Below are 17822 nucleotides of genomic sequence, written 5' to 3' on the forward strand. Positions count from 1 at the left end.
TCTATCGCACGTTGAAACCGATGAAACACATTCACCATAATTTTTGGTGAGCAATCGGTTTTCTTCAGCGGCACTTTTTTTTCAAACTAATAAAGAAGTAAAGCATAACTTCCCGCATATGACGCTTTGTTGGCTCAATATTTGAAGCAAAAAAACTATAATGTTTCATAACTAAGTGAGAATAGATGACCTACAAAGTGAAGTTTAAATCTATTGCATTTTTAATACAATATACTATGATTTACACCCAATAATATACTGTATCGTGTGTAAATACCTTTAATAGAATTAATAATTAGAAAAACATATACATTTTCATTTATATTCTTTTTATTTTTCAGGAACTCCTCAATACTGGCATTGCGGCTATTCTCTACTTCATTGGTTTTGTGGTACAATTGGCCAAGTGGTCACCACATTTTGGTTACAATTATTATGGTTCAAATATTGCTGCTGGTGTATTCGGTTTGTTCAACTTCTTGGCCTACGCTGCTGGTACATATTTCCTGTACTTGGAACACAAGAGTGGCGCCACAATATAATAGATGAATAAAATACATTCTGCCACTTTGCTAAACACACAAAAAGCAAGCAGTTCAAAGAAATGTAACCAACATTCAATGAGAATTGTTGGCAGGCATTTTTAATTAAAACGCCCGCGCATTCAAATACATAAAGTACACCGAAGCTTAAATATCAACAATAATATACCAATAAGAATAAAAACAAGCATTTTTAATTTGAAAACAATTACCAACTAAATGGTATCCTTGGAGAACAAGGACACAATACAGTATGAAATAAATCAAATATTTGACCCCCAGTGGAGTGCAATACATACATACTTACATACAAAATTAACAATATTGTTGAATTAACTTTTAAGCCAATAATGAAAATATTAATTATAATAAAGTAAAGAAAATAGTCATTGATACAATTAATTAAGTTAAAACAATTTAAATCATAAACACACACATCCTTTTAACATTAACAAACTGTTTAATATAATTATCTAAGTAATTTAAGATTTTTAATAATCGTATTTTATAATTTTGTTTGGTTTTTATAGAAAATAACAATTTTGTCCGTTTAGTTTTTAAATTTAAATTAATTAATTAATTATTGTGTGTTTCTATTTTTATTATTCACTTATTTTTTTGTTGTATGTTGTTTGTAGTTTTTTTTTTATTTTTTCTCTAAACAAATATACATGTATTTTTTTGTTATTATTTATTTACCAATAATTTTACAATATGTATAAATGTTTTACAATTGTAATTATTCTTTTTTACTTTTTGTAACAATAAAATAAAACAGCAATAAGTAGTCAATATCTTTTATTTTAATATTTAACATTGTGCAAGATTTGAGAAAAGTTTAAAAATCTCAGTATCTTTCATATTAATAATAATGCTGTTAATTAATCTATTGCTATTAATTAATCGAACGAACATGAACACTGTTTTGAATATTATGACCAAGGTGCATTTAATAAGGTGCCATCGGCAGCACAGCTGATTATAGAAATAGCACGCACAAATGTCAAACTCTATATATAAAAAATAAGTGAATTCGCCTGTATTTATTTCAATTCGCCACTGCTGTCACCTTGTTAAATACGCCTTGATTATGACAATCAAGGTGCATTTAATAAGGTGCCATCGGCAGCACAGCTGATTATAGAAATAGCTCGCACAAATGTCAAACTACATATATAAAAAATATTCGCCCGTACGTCCGTATGTCAAACTCTATATATAAAAAATAAGTGAATTCGCCTGTATTTATTTCAATTCGCCACTGCTGTCACCTTGTTAAATACGCCTTGATGACAATGTAAAATAATTAATACTGACAGTATTTATGCACTGACACATTGAAATAAGGTAAAAGACATCAAATAGGGTCGATATCTCCGTTCGTTCACTAAAGAGTTCATTTTAAGAAAATTTAAATGCATTTATAATTTTTACATAAATGGAGATCAATATTAATGGCGATTGGAAATGCGAAATTTTATAGTTTTTTGTCTGTTACCCCCGTTTTGACTAGCCATCATTTTGTTAACTGTGCGAACTCTGTTAAATTTTCCTTCAAAATGCATATCTATAATAAATACCCCCAATTTTTAATAAAACTATTATTTGTTTTTTGCAAATTTGTTGTAGAAATAGCATCCGAAAATGGCAGATCATTAATGATCTGAATATTTAAATACACATTTGGCTGATTAACTACTTTCTTATGGAGAAACTGACAGTAATTTTTTTCATTTCTCTATCAGCAATTCAAAAATACCATTTAAATACATTTAGCTTCACAAAATACATTAGAGATTTTTTAAATAAGTATCAAAATTGTGTTGATTCTGATAAACTTCTTTTTCGTTGTAATTTCGATTTTTAAGAGAGTTTGCTATCCAAAGATTTTATAACTTTACATTTACCGTTTTTCGCGGCCATTTATTACAAGATGAAATCATGGTTGAATGAAACGATCTACATACATATATTTTGAGCACGATCTACATATCGCTCATTTGCTGCAACAACGTCATAACTCAAAATCCGGGTTTTTGAACTGAGTAATACAAAATATGCGCCGTTCTTTAGTCTTTCATATAGTTTTATCAGTTTTAAAAAAATCAATTATTTTTTGTATGAGAGTATTTTTTTTGTTGTAAACGTCAAAATGAAAATTCATGTTTTCTCGTATATTTGAAAAGTAAAAATTTGGGTTAAATACAGATTAGAAAGATATTAATATCTACTGTTTAAATCAGGTTTTATTTCAGAAATCGCATGATTTGTTGAAAATTTATTTAAGAAATAGTAAAATGTCATAAAACATTCAAAGTCGTTTTTCTCGAAACGACTTTTTTTGAATTATGACGTTGTTGCAGCATGAATATGGATATTTTGATGAGTTTAAGGGATCCATAATTAATTGTTTTAGGTTTCTTGGCAATATTTTTAAAGCATATTTTCCAGACTATGTTGATAATTTTCAGACCGTCTCCTGTGATAAATATCTTTGTATTCGGTACTTTTTCCATTTTTGTACTGGTATTGTAAATACTAGACTTCATTTTATATTTTTCTTAAGTTTCATCAAAATCGGCCCAAAAATAAATAATAATTCGCTATCTTTCCATTAGAAATTCCAAATATTGAAAAATTTTACCTTTTACCTTCACGATTTAAGGGTTAACGTTTTCCCATTTTAGGAAAACTTTCAGAATATATTTAAAATTACCTAGACTATACTATTCTGAACAGATTTTACTTAAAATTAATAACAATAAGGAAATTGGGCTCATTCGCCAAAATATGGCCAACAAATTAGTTTTTCTCGAAATTGCAAAAATTATATCGCAGGTACGGAAAAACTATATGAGGTATTGACATACTTTTTTCACATTTTTATTCCCTATTATCAAGGCGAATTTATACAAGGTGGAGTAAGTCAATCAGCTGATTACTTTTTTTTCGCTTTTTGGTTCTAACAGATGTCAAAGCTTGTTTTTATATTTAAATATCTACATATTCTAAGCTTATTAGCAAAATATTTATTTTTTACATAAATAAGTAAAGCCCTCACTATTCAATTATCTACATTATACTAAGTTTTAATACATATTTGTTTAATATTTCATTTTTGTTTTTTGACATTTGTTAAGACCAATTGTTGTTTATGTAGAACTGACACCACCTTGTATAAATTCGCCTTGCATATTATGTTGTAAATAAATCCCCATGTGATGATCAAAAAATTCTGAAATTTGTTTAACAAAATGTTTAAAAATTTGAAATTGGAGTTTTGAAACTGCCGTTAAAAAATATTATTTTTTGGTTCTACCTGCGAATAGGTTAACTGTATCCTATGAAGACAAAAACTCATATACAAGTAAATATGGATATATTTTAAGTAAGAATAAACTTTTGTTTTAATATTTCTCAAAATATGTAAATTTTGTTCCAACATTTCTTGATCTAGTGGCCTGAGACACGTTAATTACTGGTGATTTTTTAATAACTTTAACATGTTTTAACCAATTTGTTTGTCTTATATCTCATTAGAACGACAATTACGTACACATTTCGATGCTTTTAAATTACTTAATAGCAACATTTTTTAAAAAAACTAAAAAAATGCATTTCCCCATGTAAATGCACCTCAAAACTAAATCGAAAGTCGTCACGGGTTGCCCTTCTTAGAACAAGCTAAACATCTTGGTGGTATTTTAGGTCATTACAAAAGTTTTCATCGAGGTAACCGATTTGTGTGACCTTTGAACTCTGATATCCAACGTGGCGGAATAATGATTTGTGGTGACTTTTACCACTTTTTATTGCATTATTTTTCATTCAATTTTATAATTCTTTTTTGGTTTTATTGGAGAAAACATTTCTGTGTTTGATTGCTTAAATTTTTGTTAATTCAAATCTAATCCAAACTGAATTAATATATTTTTTCTTTGTTCAATATGGTTTTGTTTTGCTTTTAATCATTTACAAAATGAATTGAAAAAAAATAGTTTAAACTTTTTTTGTGATAGATTTGAATTGAAGAATAATTTTATCATTCAATAAATTTTTAAAGTTATTTTTTAATGGATTTGAATTAAAGAAAACTTGAATGATTCATAGCCTGTTTCACAATATCGGAAAACAGGCTATCAATATGGAATAAATTCTATAAAGTATGAATACTCAAAGGAATGAATTCAATATGTTTGAAGTATGTACTAAGGAATTAAGCCTATGAATTAATTCGTAATGAATTCATTGACGTATAGTTAAGAGACAATATTTAATTTGATTCTAAACATTTAATTAAGTATTAATTCTTAATTAATAATAGATTTACCCCCAGTAACACGAAGTCTGGTTATGTATTAACTAATGGTTAAACTGACAGTTTTCATACAAAAATATTTTTAACCGACAGTATAACTATTAGTTAGGCCATAACCAGGCTTCGTGTTAATGGGGGTTAGTTAGGGGCTTTAAATTTAACTTAAAAATATTAATATTATGCATTACTAATTGATTTTATGTCCAATAAAAAATTATAAAATTGTTGTTTCTCGATTAAAAGCCAAATTATAAACGTTAATATGCAGATAAATTAACATACATACATAAATTTATTTTTAAACACATTTATTAATTACAGAAACTTTTGTATTATTATAGACAACCCTGTTCTAGTATAACAACTCTAATTTGGTTATAAGGTGTTTGTCTTGGCTTATTTATATATTTCACATATAGGTGGAGCCATGCTTGACAGCTGTTTTGACATTAGTGAAATGTCAAAAAAACAGTACTGACAACTGCAGCAATATGGACTTCCTCTTTTTCGATACGTTCGCGTTCGTGTAAAATTGTTAAAAATTTTCACAAAATAAATCTTAGGTAATCTTTGTGAAAATCTATTAAATTTAAGTGAAATTATGTGAAATATCATGAGCATAATGTATTCTATGACAAGAAAATATAATTTTATTACAATTGAAGTGAAATATGTGAATAATTTGCAAATTTCTAAAACCTTAGTGAAGCACAAATCATTGGCGTTGTTTGGATATGTTTTGTAGAGACTTTTGGTAAAAACAAACGCTTATAGTTAAAACATTTCTTGTGTTTGTAATAAACGAAATACGATTATTTAATTTAAATCATGTTAAAGTTTGAAAAACGATAAATATTGCTTTGTTAACGTAATGGCCGGTGTAATATTTGTTTATATGCCTCTCGAGGAAGCTGTCAATAAAATTGACAGCAAAATACCACGCATTTGTCTTATACATAATTTGCTTTTTGTTCCAGTATTTACAAGTTTACAGGAAATTGTCCGTATATTCAAAATTTCAATATATTTTGTTGTTTTTCTGGTTAATTCTAAGTAAAACTTGAAAACCTGCTAATACTGGAGTAGACCAAATAAATAATATATTGCTGAGTAGAGTCTTTTAAAATTATCGGAAAACTGCAAATTGTTTACATTATTATTACGAATTCTATCAAGTGACAAAATATGTGCCTTTTAAAAGAAAAAACGTGACGCTAGAATTACTATATAACTATTTGTTTCAATATTAATGTTTTGTTTTTATTTTTTACAGCCATGGTGCGTATGAACGTATTGGCCGATGCCTTGAAATGCATTAACAACGCTGAAAAGCGTGGCAAGCGTCAGGTCCTCCTCCGCCCTTGCTCCAAAGTCATCATCAAGTTCTTGACTGTCATGATGAAACATGGTTACATTGGTGAATTCGAAATTGTCGATGACCATCGTTCTGGCAAGATTGTTGTCAACCTTACCGGTCGCTTGAACAAGTGCGGTGTCATCTCTCCCCGTTTCGATGTTCCCATCAATGATATTGAAAAGTGGACCAACAACTTGTTGCCATCTCGTCAATTCGGCTATGTTGTATTGACCACCTCCGGCGGCATCATGGATCACGAAGAAGCCAGAAGAAAACATTTGGGAGGAAAGATTTTGGGTTTCTTCTTCTAAATTAATAAACATAACAACAATTGATGCATCATAAACTGTTTACAAGGCGGCATTAACAAACAACAACATGTGTTTGTCTGTGACGCGTGTATGTTTGTATGTTTTTTTTATTTAAAAAACAATATTTTATATTAATTATAAAAGAAAGTGATTTTGCTTAATTTTAAGCAAGGAGAATAAAAAATTAAAAATCTAAATACCTATGTTGTAGTGAATTGAGTTTTGAGAAGTTGTGTTCAGTCAATATTTACTTTTCCAAAAATGTTTATGAACTTTTTGGTAGGTTATTTAAATACTTTTAGGCATAGGGCAACATAGAGACGAGACGTAATTTTCAAAAACCTTAATCATGCAACAACAAAATACAAAATGATGAATTTTGTTATTGTATCAAATGAATTGATAATCGGAATGTCTCGTCTCTATGTATAATTCTCTAAGCCTTTAGGAACTTAAAATATCTTCAATAGATAGGGCAACAAATTGAAACGGAATAACTTTCCACAACTGGGCGGAATAAAATGATCCGGATATTGCTGTTGTAATTTTTCAATCAGTACTAATTTCTGTATGCATGGGTGCTATAAGTCGATTGTTCGAACAATCGAAGTCAACTATTCATATATTTTAAAAGTTAACGTTTTGTTTCAACTATAGAATCCTATTGTATGTATGGCGCGTAGGTGTTGTTTCCACAATCATAGTATATTTTTAGGCTGAAAATATATTTGAATCATTCTGTACTACACAGGGTGAGTCAAATATTTTTTGCATCTCAGGGTATATAATTAAATTAATTTTTTTTATGTATTTTCGTATGTTATTCAGTTACTTCAACTTTTTTTTTTTTTTTTTTTTTTTTATATAAATTTTATTTTCAATTCAATTTCATTACAATAAGTTAGCCTCAGCGCCTTAAAGGCATTGTTGAGGCAAGTTGGCAAATTATATTAATACTTAAAATTTATATATGTTTATAAAAATGTGTTTCAGAATTATAACAAAAAATAAAAAAAAAACTTTAACAATTTGAGATTATTATTTGAGATCATTATTCAACTAAATGCTTGATGGATATCGTCCAATTCTGTTTCCTTATTTTTGCAATTATGTATTGGATTTTTGCAAAAAAATTTCTAATAAATTTATATTTTTGAAAGTTCCCAAAATTTTAAAAGTAATGAATTTCATGAATACTGTATAAAAATATATACCGATAGACTAAGAATCAGTTTCTGAGCCGATTTAACGATGTTTGTCCATATATTTATATTATTTGGTATATACATTTTGGTCGGTCAAAGAACGAATCTATTGAAATCAGCACATTATTTCACCTAGCCCCCATACAAATGTCCACCAGATATAAAAATTTATCGGTCATAAATGTTTAATTTATATAGGTATCTTCACAAGTTTCGCTCCAAATAAGTTTTATATATACGGAAGTCATATCACCTTATCGGTCTGTAATTAGTCATAACTCCTATATAAAGCCTTCTTCTGGAAATCACTTTAACGAGCTTGAATGTCCTAAAAATTTTTATAGCTAAATAAAATTCAACACAAATTATGACACCTAATTTAATGAGGATCGGTCCAAAATTAGTCACAGCTCCCATATAATGCCCAATTCCGAAAATCACTTTAAGGAGATTCAAATTAAAATTTAACATAAAAAAGATCCATATACACACAAATTGTGTCACCATATTTTATGAGAATCGGACCATAATTAGCCGTGGATACCATATACGACCTACTATCGGAAATCACTTTAACATACAAACATATTTTGCAAGTACGTATTAATATCGAGATAAAATTTAACTTAAACAAGTTATAAGTGCACAGAAATCATGCTTCTATTCTAAATGCGATCGGTCCATAATTTGCTCATGTACTCGGTGTATGGTATTATATGGTGGGGTTTGATCGACTAACATTCTTAGTTGTGAGTTGATTTTTTTTTTTTGGCAATTTTGTCGTAACATACGAGTACACATACATACTGTTCGTTGGTCTCATGTAGAAATACCCTAAGTCAAATAATTTTAAATTTACAGGAGAAGGTAAAACCTATTTCTAATACTATTGCATTAAATATTTGTGACGAGGTGTATTTGTGTGAAATGTATTGGAATCACTAAATGTGTTCATATTTCAACTGCTAATGCATAGTTGTCGTGTAACAATTCAAAAATAACAGTTTAATTGATAACAATTAGTAGAAGAATAAGACATTTAGCTTAAAACCATTGAAGGTTAAATATTGTTTGTATGTACATATGTTAGTTTTGGTAATTTTTTATGTATGTATTCTTTATATAAAACTGGTGAAGAACATCCAAAAATATTTAAATATTTTATTTAGAATAACCCCCTTCCCTTGACAATAAGACCTGTAGCAATGTCGTTTTTAACAGGTTCCTATCATAAATCAAGCTTTTATTACAACTTATTTAATTATTAACAACTAAGAGAGCTGCCGTTACCGCTAAGCTAAAGTTACGCCTAAAATACTCGTTCGGCTCAATTACTTTTACCGATATAATCGTAAATACCGTTACCGCTATTCTATAAATAATTTAAATTAAAAAATTTTAATTTCAATACTTGAGTTAATGAAATCTACAAAATTTAAAATATGTATAATAAAATAGAATTATAACTTTTGTAAATTTTGTTAATAACACTTTTGAAATTACAGTTATCATTAAAATACCGTTATCGAAATAACTGTAATTACCGTTACAGCTAAAATACCGAAACCGAATAAATTTGTATCAATAAAATATTCGTTAAAATTTAGTTTTGATATATTTTTCTTTCACTCCGAAAATAATGGTAATTTTATTAGAAAGATAAAACTATCTGAATTACTTTAGCATATGGATTAATCTGTAGTACTAAGTTCAACAACCCAAGTTTTGAGTTATGACCATCCTGTCGCAAATGATCAGTATCAATAATTGGAATGTGCCGTGTTAATAAATATGGCGGCTTTATTTTATAACTTTATTGATTCACCTGCAATAAAATTATACTAAAAATAACTATGCATTTTCACGTATGTAGGTAGGTATAACAAATTCACTTAACTCATATTAATTTATTCTAAACAATTTAAAGACTAATAAATAAGATTTTAATTAAATTGTTAATTAAGTATATACATTAAAAAAATTTCAACTGATTTGCTACGAATTCAATGACATTTATAATAAGTATTTAACACATCTAATCGCATTTTGATTGTAATGGAAAAAATTAAATATAATCTAATAGATATAGTATGTAATTAGTTTGATTTAAATCTCCAAGTTTGTATTAATGTACTATAATTTATATGAATGTACAATATACATTGTACATACATATTTCTTCTTATCTATATATTTTCTAATTGTAGGTACATATTTATATTTTTATTCAGGTTTATTACTAATTGAATATAAAATACGTAAATACAACTATTAATCAATTATTTATATGTTCTTATAAAACATATGTTTTGATTTTAGATTCAATATATTTAAATACGGACGTTAGGATCGTATACATATTAGTATTTCACTTTGCTTGGCAAACACATGTTTATATTTCCCATTTATATTTAATTAATATGTTCTACCTTTTTCCACATTAATATAAAATGTGTGAATTTGTTAAATGCACGACACTACTATTCAATTGTATAGTATTTCCAAAAATTATTTGAATATTTGTTTTGTTTTTCGCCAAATTTATTTGCGTCCTATTTAATTTTATGGACTAGCCTAAAGGCAAAACCATTCAACTAATAAACAATTCAAACTTCCATTAATAGTTTAAGTCCGACCAAAAACAAAAATAAGCCATAATATCGTTACAGAAATAATCGTTAGCTTTGGCTAACTGCTTTCGCGGAAACAACCTTGTTTTTATATCCTATTAAAAAACAAGTAAGAAAGTATAGTCGGTCAAGCCCGACCATATAATACCCTATACAGAGAATAGGATATAAGCATTTTTGGAATAATGCAGACTTACCCAATGTTTTTATAAAACTTTTAGCTCATTCTTCGTTACAGTAACGAACGAAATTTTGATTTCGATTTTATTAAAAGAATTTTACATTTTTCGAACTTTCGTTTCTTTGAACATTTGATATTTTGACATAAAAAATATTTGGGGATTCAAACGGTCTCCTATTAGGTCGTATTGTCATAAAATATTTTTTTAGTTTAAACAAATTTTTGTTGGGTTTCAACCAAAAAAGTTATAAACTAATAACACTTTTTGAACTATGTTTATTGGTTTGTCATAAAATAACACATTTTTTGTTTGCAGCACAAGAAGAATTTGTTTTAACTAAAAAACTATTTTACGACATTATGACAATACGACATAATATCAGACCGTTTGAATACCCCAATTGAAAAATACAAATAATTTTTGTGATTTAACTTGTTTTAGATTGGTAAGCAAAGTTGCCACATAAAAAATATTTTGCCTACCAAATTTTTAATTAAAAACTACCAAATGTTAAATATTTGAGGAGTTCAGTAAACTAAATATTTAATCTAATGCTACCTTCCTTTTTGTCATTTTTCTCTTGAATTATTCAGAATTAATTAATAGTCTACCAAAATGCATTAAAAATCGGAACAAACCCAAAAGTCAATTTATGAACTTGAAACTACCATATCTCCAATACAATCGACAACGATGTTGGTAAGTGAGAATCAAGAGAATAGCTTTTGCAAATGCACTTAAAAGATTTATATAACTACGTCATTATATGTATAAATAAATAATTAAACAAGAATTTATTATAAGTATGTATATAATACAGCTGGGCTATTAGAACGTGCATACTATGTATAGATACTGTGTTACTGAACAAAAAAAAACTTGTTTTATGGTGAGTAATGAATATTCAGCATTTCTGTAATGGTTTTGACCAACACCACTTCATAGATGAATTTTGTCACGCAAGATAGAGAGAATGAACAAGTTTTTACTACTAGCGCAAAAACACTCATTCCCACTGCACTTAACATTGAAAGTCATTTGTAGACGTTTTATGGAATAAGGAAATTGAAATCACAACCACATGAACTGTATTGTTACGATTGTTGTGGTTTGTGGGTCTGTATGTCACCTCTCATATGGAATGGAAATCAAAAGTGAACAAACTGAGCGGCTGATCGTGTGAATGAATATGAATAAACCATTAGCGAAACCATTGTAAATGCAAATTATTCTCATTTTGAATATGAATATAGCTCTAGTCATTATTATTAATTAACCGCTTATAGAATGTATACAAATAGAGAATTTCACAATTAGATAATAATATTATCTAATATTTTGTACCTATTGTAGACGGAAAATTATGCTGGAGATAAAACAATGCACGTAGTTTGTTAATGTAGAATTAATAAGTCAAGAAGTATTTAAAATCTTACGCTACAGAATAGGCACGTCATAAATGATTAAAAGTACATACATATTTGTTAAATGATGTATTCTTGAAAATAAAAACATTAAAACTTATCATATTACGAATATTATAATGGAAAATACCAAACTCTACAGCCAAGAGAGAACTAATATGATTTGCTTTAACGAATTTAGAAAGTTTCAAAATAACTTTGAAACGAAAACGCTTTTAAATATTAAATTTTGCCGCGTAATAAGTATATAATATTATCAGTCAAAGAGGTGTTCTTTGATAAAGCATTTCATGTTTCGTGGACGCTATCAGCAAGAGAACTTTTGCAAAAAAAAAAAAACCTAACAACTAATAAAACAAGTTCAAAGTCAATTTTTTCAGAAGCGAGTATGGAATTATAAAATAAAAAATTGCAATTGAAATGATTAGAAACACATGTTTTATTTTTGTTGTTCAATACTTTTATTTGTGATTTTGCTTGCAACTTAAAAAAAAAACAAATACAATTCATGGATGTAAATATCATGCTGTTTTTTTTCTTATTCGCCATTCGGTTTTTTAAGCAACTTCGGAATTATGGAATATATTAAATGGGGACAACATGAACAGCAGTTTATTAATAATTCAAATTGCAAACCTAAACAAAGTTATAACTTTGTCAAGGGCCTCTATTAGGTCTGATATACGTATATTTTTAAGTATAATTATAAAATACATAGTTGTTTTTTGTTGTTGTGTATGTGTAGAAATGTTTATGTAGTTATTTTTGATATAATAATAATTAGATAGAATAGAAAAAACTGGGTTTAATAAAATACCAAACGTATTTAGCTGCCAGAGTTAAAACATTTGATATTTTTCTATAAAATACTACACTATGGATGTTGACGTGTGCAATTGTGGTGATTAATGTAGATGTTGTTCATCATAAACTCGATTGTTACAGCAGCATTTATGAAGCGGCAGCAAAATATTCCTTAGATTTCTTGGGATCGGCGACCATGGTTTTTTGTCCGGGCTTCCAGTTGGCTGGGCAGACTTCACCGTGCTCGTCGGTGAATTGAAAGGCCTGCACTAAGCGAAGGGTTTCATCAACACTACGTCCAACGGGTAAATCGTTGACGGTCATTTGACGCAAGTTTTGGTTTTTGTCAATGATGAATAGACCACGGAAGGGAATACCGCTATCTTCATCCAATACATCGTAGTCACGAGCGATTTTCATGGATTTGTCGGCCAACAATGGAATGTCCATTTCTCCCAAACCACCTTGTTTGCGTGGTGTATTTACCCAGGCCAAGTGAGTGTATTGGCTGTCAGTTGAGCAGGCAATCACTTCACAGCCAATGTTGCGGAATTCAGCAGCACGATCGGAGAAAGCGATAATTTCAGTGGGGCAAACAAAGGTGAAGTCCAAGGGATAGAAGAACAACACAACATATTTGCCTTTGTAATCAGCCAAGGAGATGTCCTTAAATACTCCGTTTACAACGGCAGGGCCTTTGAATTGGGGAGCGGGCTTTTGTAATTTGGGCATCTTAAAATAAAAATAGAAATAGTTATATTAGATTTATTTCGTTAATTCAGTTTATTAATAATTTAGACATTATGCTTAAAGAATAATCACATACAGCCCAATTATGAATAAAAAATTCCCCGGGAGTTTTTTCCCATTGAGTTTGAATAGGAAAAATGGGAAAAAACTCCCGGGGAATTTTTGTTCATAATTGGGCCGATTATAATGTTTTAAAGAGCAATAAATAATTCTCATTTTAACCCTCCGTTAGTCGCAATAATTTTCAATCGCAACTAGTCGCAATGTATCAAATTGATATCAACAAAAGAAAGGCGCGTTTGAAAATAATATCTTCACTTTTTATTTCGAAAACATAAAACAATATGTATTAAATCCAAAGGCCTTATTCATAATCAATTTTTAAATTTATTACAGGTTAATAAAACAAATTTTGTATGGAAATTCTGTTTAATGTGCTGTTTTTCTATAGCGAACGAGTACTTTGAGTGGAAATTTAACATGTGTTTTGTTATTGTAACAAAAACAAAATACATGTAAAACGTTCACTCAAAGCGCTCACTCGCTATAGAAAAATAGCACATTATAAACCTTTTATAAAATTAAAAATTGATTATGAATAAGGGCAAAATTATTTAAAAGAATAATAAAAATAAAATTGCAGTAAAAATATATTTTTATCCAAAAATAGCTTAAAACTTAGGGTGTTCCTGTATCAACCAGATCAGTTGCGACTAACGGAGGGTTAAAAGATTTCTTATTTTAAGAATTTCGTTTGTTTTTAATCAATAGATGTTCTGATGACAAAAATTTGTTACAGATATAAAAAGAGTTATGCTGTTTTCTTTATTGTGAAAAAATTATAATTTGTGGACCATCTTTTTAGAAATAGGATTTATTTTCTTTACTAATTATCAATTAAAAAAAATTATTGACATTACATTCTAAAATATAAATTCAAATTCCTATAAACAATCTTACAATGTATTTGGCTAAAATCGAACTGCAGAACTTAGCATAATAGAGTTCTTATATAGTTGAAGCAAAAGTTGAATAATCTTTTAGATTTTTACTATTTATGAATGTAGACTTTTTTATTCATATTTTAAAGTAAAAGGCATGATTTTTTTAAACCACAACCATTTAACATTTTCTATTGCCATATTACTGGAACCTGCGGATTCATATCTATATAATCTGTGGTTAGACTTTGAATTTGACTTATAGAATCATAGTAAGTCTTCTGCCGGTCGCAATGGTTTTCACATCCGGGGTTTATCGAAAAACCACTTCGCAAAATAATGTGTCTATACCTCCATACCATGTATAAGCCTTTTGTTTTTTAAGATTGGCTTGCTTGCGTTGATTTATTCAGTAATATCCATCTTATGTGAAAAGTATAGCACATATACATACATATGTATATATAAAAGTATATACCTAGCATCTATTTCTCATTTTTTTAGTATCTTTTAATTTGATACGAAATGTATCTGTAGCTAAATATTATAATGAATTGACAACTTTTTTTTAAAAAATAAAACCTATCTAGGTTTAGGTATAGAGAACTGTTTTTAGTTGGAAAGTTTGCGTAATAAATATTTCGATCGATTTCTAAAATAGGTAGTTTGTGGCTGTCATACAATTCTTATCGAACAATAAATTCAACAATGGAATTTTTTTTAGATGAACATTCACATAAGGAAGTTACGAATAAAGGTTGAGTTGGAAACTCCCAAATGTCTGGTTATGATTTCTGATAACATCTCTTGACTCATCCCAATAAAATAAGTTACGAAACAATTATTAATTAGTAAGACAATAAATGAAATACATTGTAAAATAAAAACCAGTTTTTATTTAGGGTCACATAGGATTTTGTATATAAGAACATTAAATTGTACACAAAAGAACATTAAAAACATGATTGCGGAAATAGTAGAAACAATAGATTTTGCAAAACACAAGCAAATGGGAATGAAAGGGGTAAACGCGTCAATATAATCTTCTCTCCCTTCTTTGGTTGAAATCATGACAATGCAAAATACATACAGAGAAGACACATTCATGAAACCAGAACAAACTAAAATTACAATTTATATTCGATAGAATTCTAAAATATTCTATGAACCTTTTAAAAAAAACACCGAATTTTATTAGTATAAAATTCTAACTTAAAACATTTCACAACTCTTGCAAATATCTCGTAATTTACAAATATTAATTACAAACTTATTACATCAATGATTTCTGTTTTTGCACAGTTAAATAATTTAGATTTTCTTTTTAATTTTTAAACAATTTATTGAGAGCTTTTAATATTTTGTTTTTATTGAACACTCACCTTTAAATTAATAATATTATAGGATTTAAGTGTTAAAAATATATTTCACTTTGGGATCAACACGCGACTACGATTTTACACGTCCGTCTCACGCAAATGAAAGTTCAAGAATGACAATTAAATATTTTTTGCGACTGCAAAAGAAACTTTTCTTTTTTTTATAAATGGCGCAAAACAGCCGGCAAAAAATGACATATGTTTTTTTGTTGCTGTTGCAAGAAGCTTTTTTAACATAAGCTTTGTTTATTTTTGTAAGAGTAAGTGAGACGACTACATAGTGTTTGAAAAATTGTAAAAGCTTTTCCCAAACAACAGGGTGGTTGACGAAGAATTGTTTTTATTTGTGAACACAGAGTTACCAATAGAAAATCATATTTACCTAACTTGGTATCACTACACTTTAAAACAGAAATTTCAGGTTAAAATTTTGCACAATTTCTTATAGACTAATTTTAATTTAATTCTCTTTGTTTTTAATTGTTTTTTTGTTTCTAAATTGGTAGTACATTTATGGAAGTTAATGTTAACTTGTATAATTTTACTGTTATGAATTTAGGATTTTATATGAAATTGCCTATGAACGTTATGAGCGTTGTATTTTCGATAAACAAAAAGATAATTATATTAACTAATGAAATTATAAAGCTTATGAATTTATATTTATCTTGATATCCAAAGTGTGATTGTTTTGAATATATAGCAAACATCAAATCGTGGAGGAAATAGGATTCAAAAAATTCAAATAAAATTCGACTAGATTCGAAAAACGGAAAATACAGTTTCGATGATTTTATATTAGGTGTATAACGTATGATTTTAGCTAATAACTTTAAATAATTGTATGTTGAAATTTAAAAAAATCTTGTAAAACTTATAAAAGTTTAAGTATTTTGAACTTACACACAAATTGCTGATATAGAATATAAAGCTCTTATCAATTACCTTTCACATGGTAATTTCAGCTGAAAAAAAAATTAAACAAATTTTTCATAATGAAGTTCTGATGTTATTTTCGGTTTTTGTGAAAAAGACGATTTTGAACAATATTATTTTGTCATACTTAAGACAGTTTTAAAAAGAAACCTGTCTAAAATATGACAAAATATGATCCAAGTAAATCTAGCCTCCTTGTTTTAGTATTCCTTTTTTGTGACGATTTGATCCCAGCATTTAAGATTATAAACAAAGCTCAAACCATATTATTTTTTGTGATATACAAACAAACGTAACTTTATTAAAATTTGCGATTTTTTCATATTGACTAAAAATTTCAAAATGTACATTTCACGTTACGATATTATAGTTTATGTTTATATTTATTACAAACATTTTACCACCAGTAACAAGAAATCGGAAAATAATTTGCCTTTTCTTAAGCAATTTTTATTTGCAATACTTTTTAAATAAGCGTTGCCATATTCAAAATATATTTCTTAATCCTTTCAAAATACTAAACCATAGATAAGTTGAAATGTAGACATATTTTCATAATTATACTTTAAAGGTCAATAGACGAATACGTAAGAAAAACGAACACAAAATAAAACTCTTATAAGTTGACATTTAGCCACAAGACAGCAAATGTCAAGTACATAATAAACAATGGAAAGATAAATAAAATAAATAACGGTAATCTTGAATCGCAAAACCAGCTGGCAGCCATATTTAATAGACAAGCCAACACATACATACAAATAAAAAGATATTGCGTGTTGTTGTAACAATGGCAAATCAGTAATGAAACATAACTCGAAGATAACGGTCGTAAAAACGGGAAAAATAACGAACAAGCAAACATCGGTTCTAACCACACACAACAAGCAGCCAAAACAAAGAAAAGAAAACATAACAGATGTAAACTTTTATCAACTGTTGTTTTTGCTGTTGCTGCTTAACTTGAATTTTGTATTTTAGTTGAGAAAGGATATGACACATTCAAACACACATGCACACACCACAGAATACAGAAAAAATAC

The 17822-nt window shown here is 28.1% G+C and overlaps 3 protein-coding genes across 3 annotated transcripts in view; 2 read left to right on the top strand and 1 right to left on the bottom strand.

The window, feature by feature from the left end:
* LOC135958851 (CKLF-like MARVEL transmembrane domain-containing protein 4) overlaps positions 1-1334 on the top strand; it is a 30179-nt gene extending 28845 nt beyond the window's left edge. The window contains exon 3 of the mRNA XM_065509786.1: positions 342-1334. Within this exon, the coding sequence (XP_065365858.1) occupies positions 342-542 (201 nt within the window). The 3' untranslated portion in view covers positions 543-1334. The remainder of the gene's footprint in view (positions 1-341) is intronic.
* Positions 1335-5335: 4001 nt separating this feature from the next.
* LOC135957337 (small ribosomal subunit protein uS8A) lies at positions 5336-6725 on the top strand. The gene is made up of 2 exons (XM_065508065.1): positions 5336-5423; positions 6134-6725. Exon 2 carries the CDS (start codon positions 6136-6138, stop codon positions 6526-6528), a length of 393 nt encoding a protein of 130 aa, XP_065364137.1. The 5' UTR covers positions 5336-5423; positions 6134-6135; the 3' UTR covers positions 6529-6725.
* Positions 6726-12406: 5681 nt separating this feature from the next.
* On the bottom strand, positions 12407-15980 carry Prx2 (Peroxiredoxin 2). The gene is made up of 2 exons (XM_065507882.1): positions 15847-15980; positions 12407-13505 (listed from the first exon to the last, which is right to left on the bottom strand). The coding sequence occupies exon 2, from the start codon at positions 13503-13505 to the stop codon at positions 12921-12923; it is 585 nt and encodes a 194-aa protein (XP_065363954.1). The 5' UTR covers positions 15847-15980; the 3' UTR covers positions 12407-12920.
* Between the last annotated feature and the right edge of the window lie 1842 nt (positions 15981-17822).

This window comes from Calliphora vicina, chromosome 4, assembly GCF_958450345.1.
Source record: "Calliphora vicina chromosome 4, idCalVici1.1, whole genome shotgun sequence".
NCBI lineage: Eukaryota > Metazoa > Arthropoda > Insecta > Diptera > Calliphoridae > Calliphora > Calliphora vicina.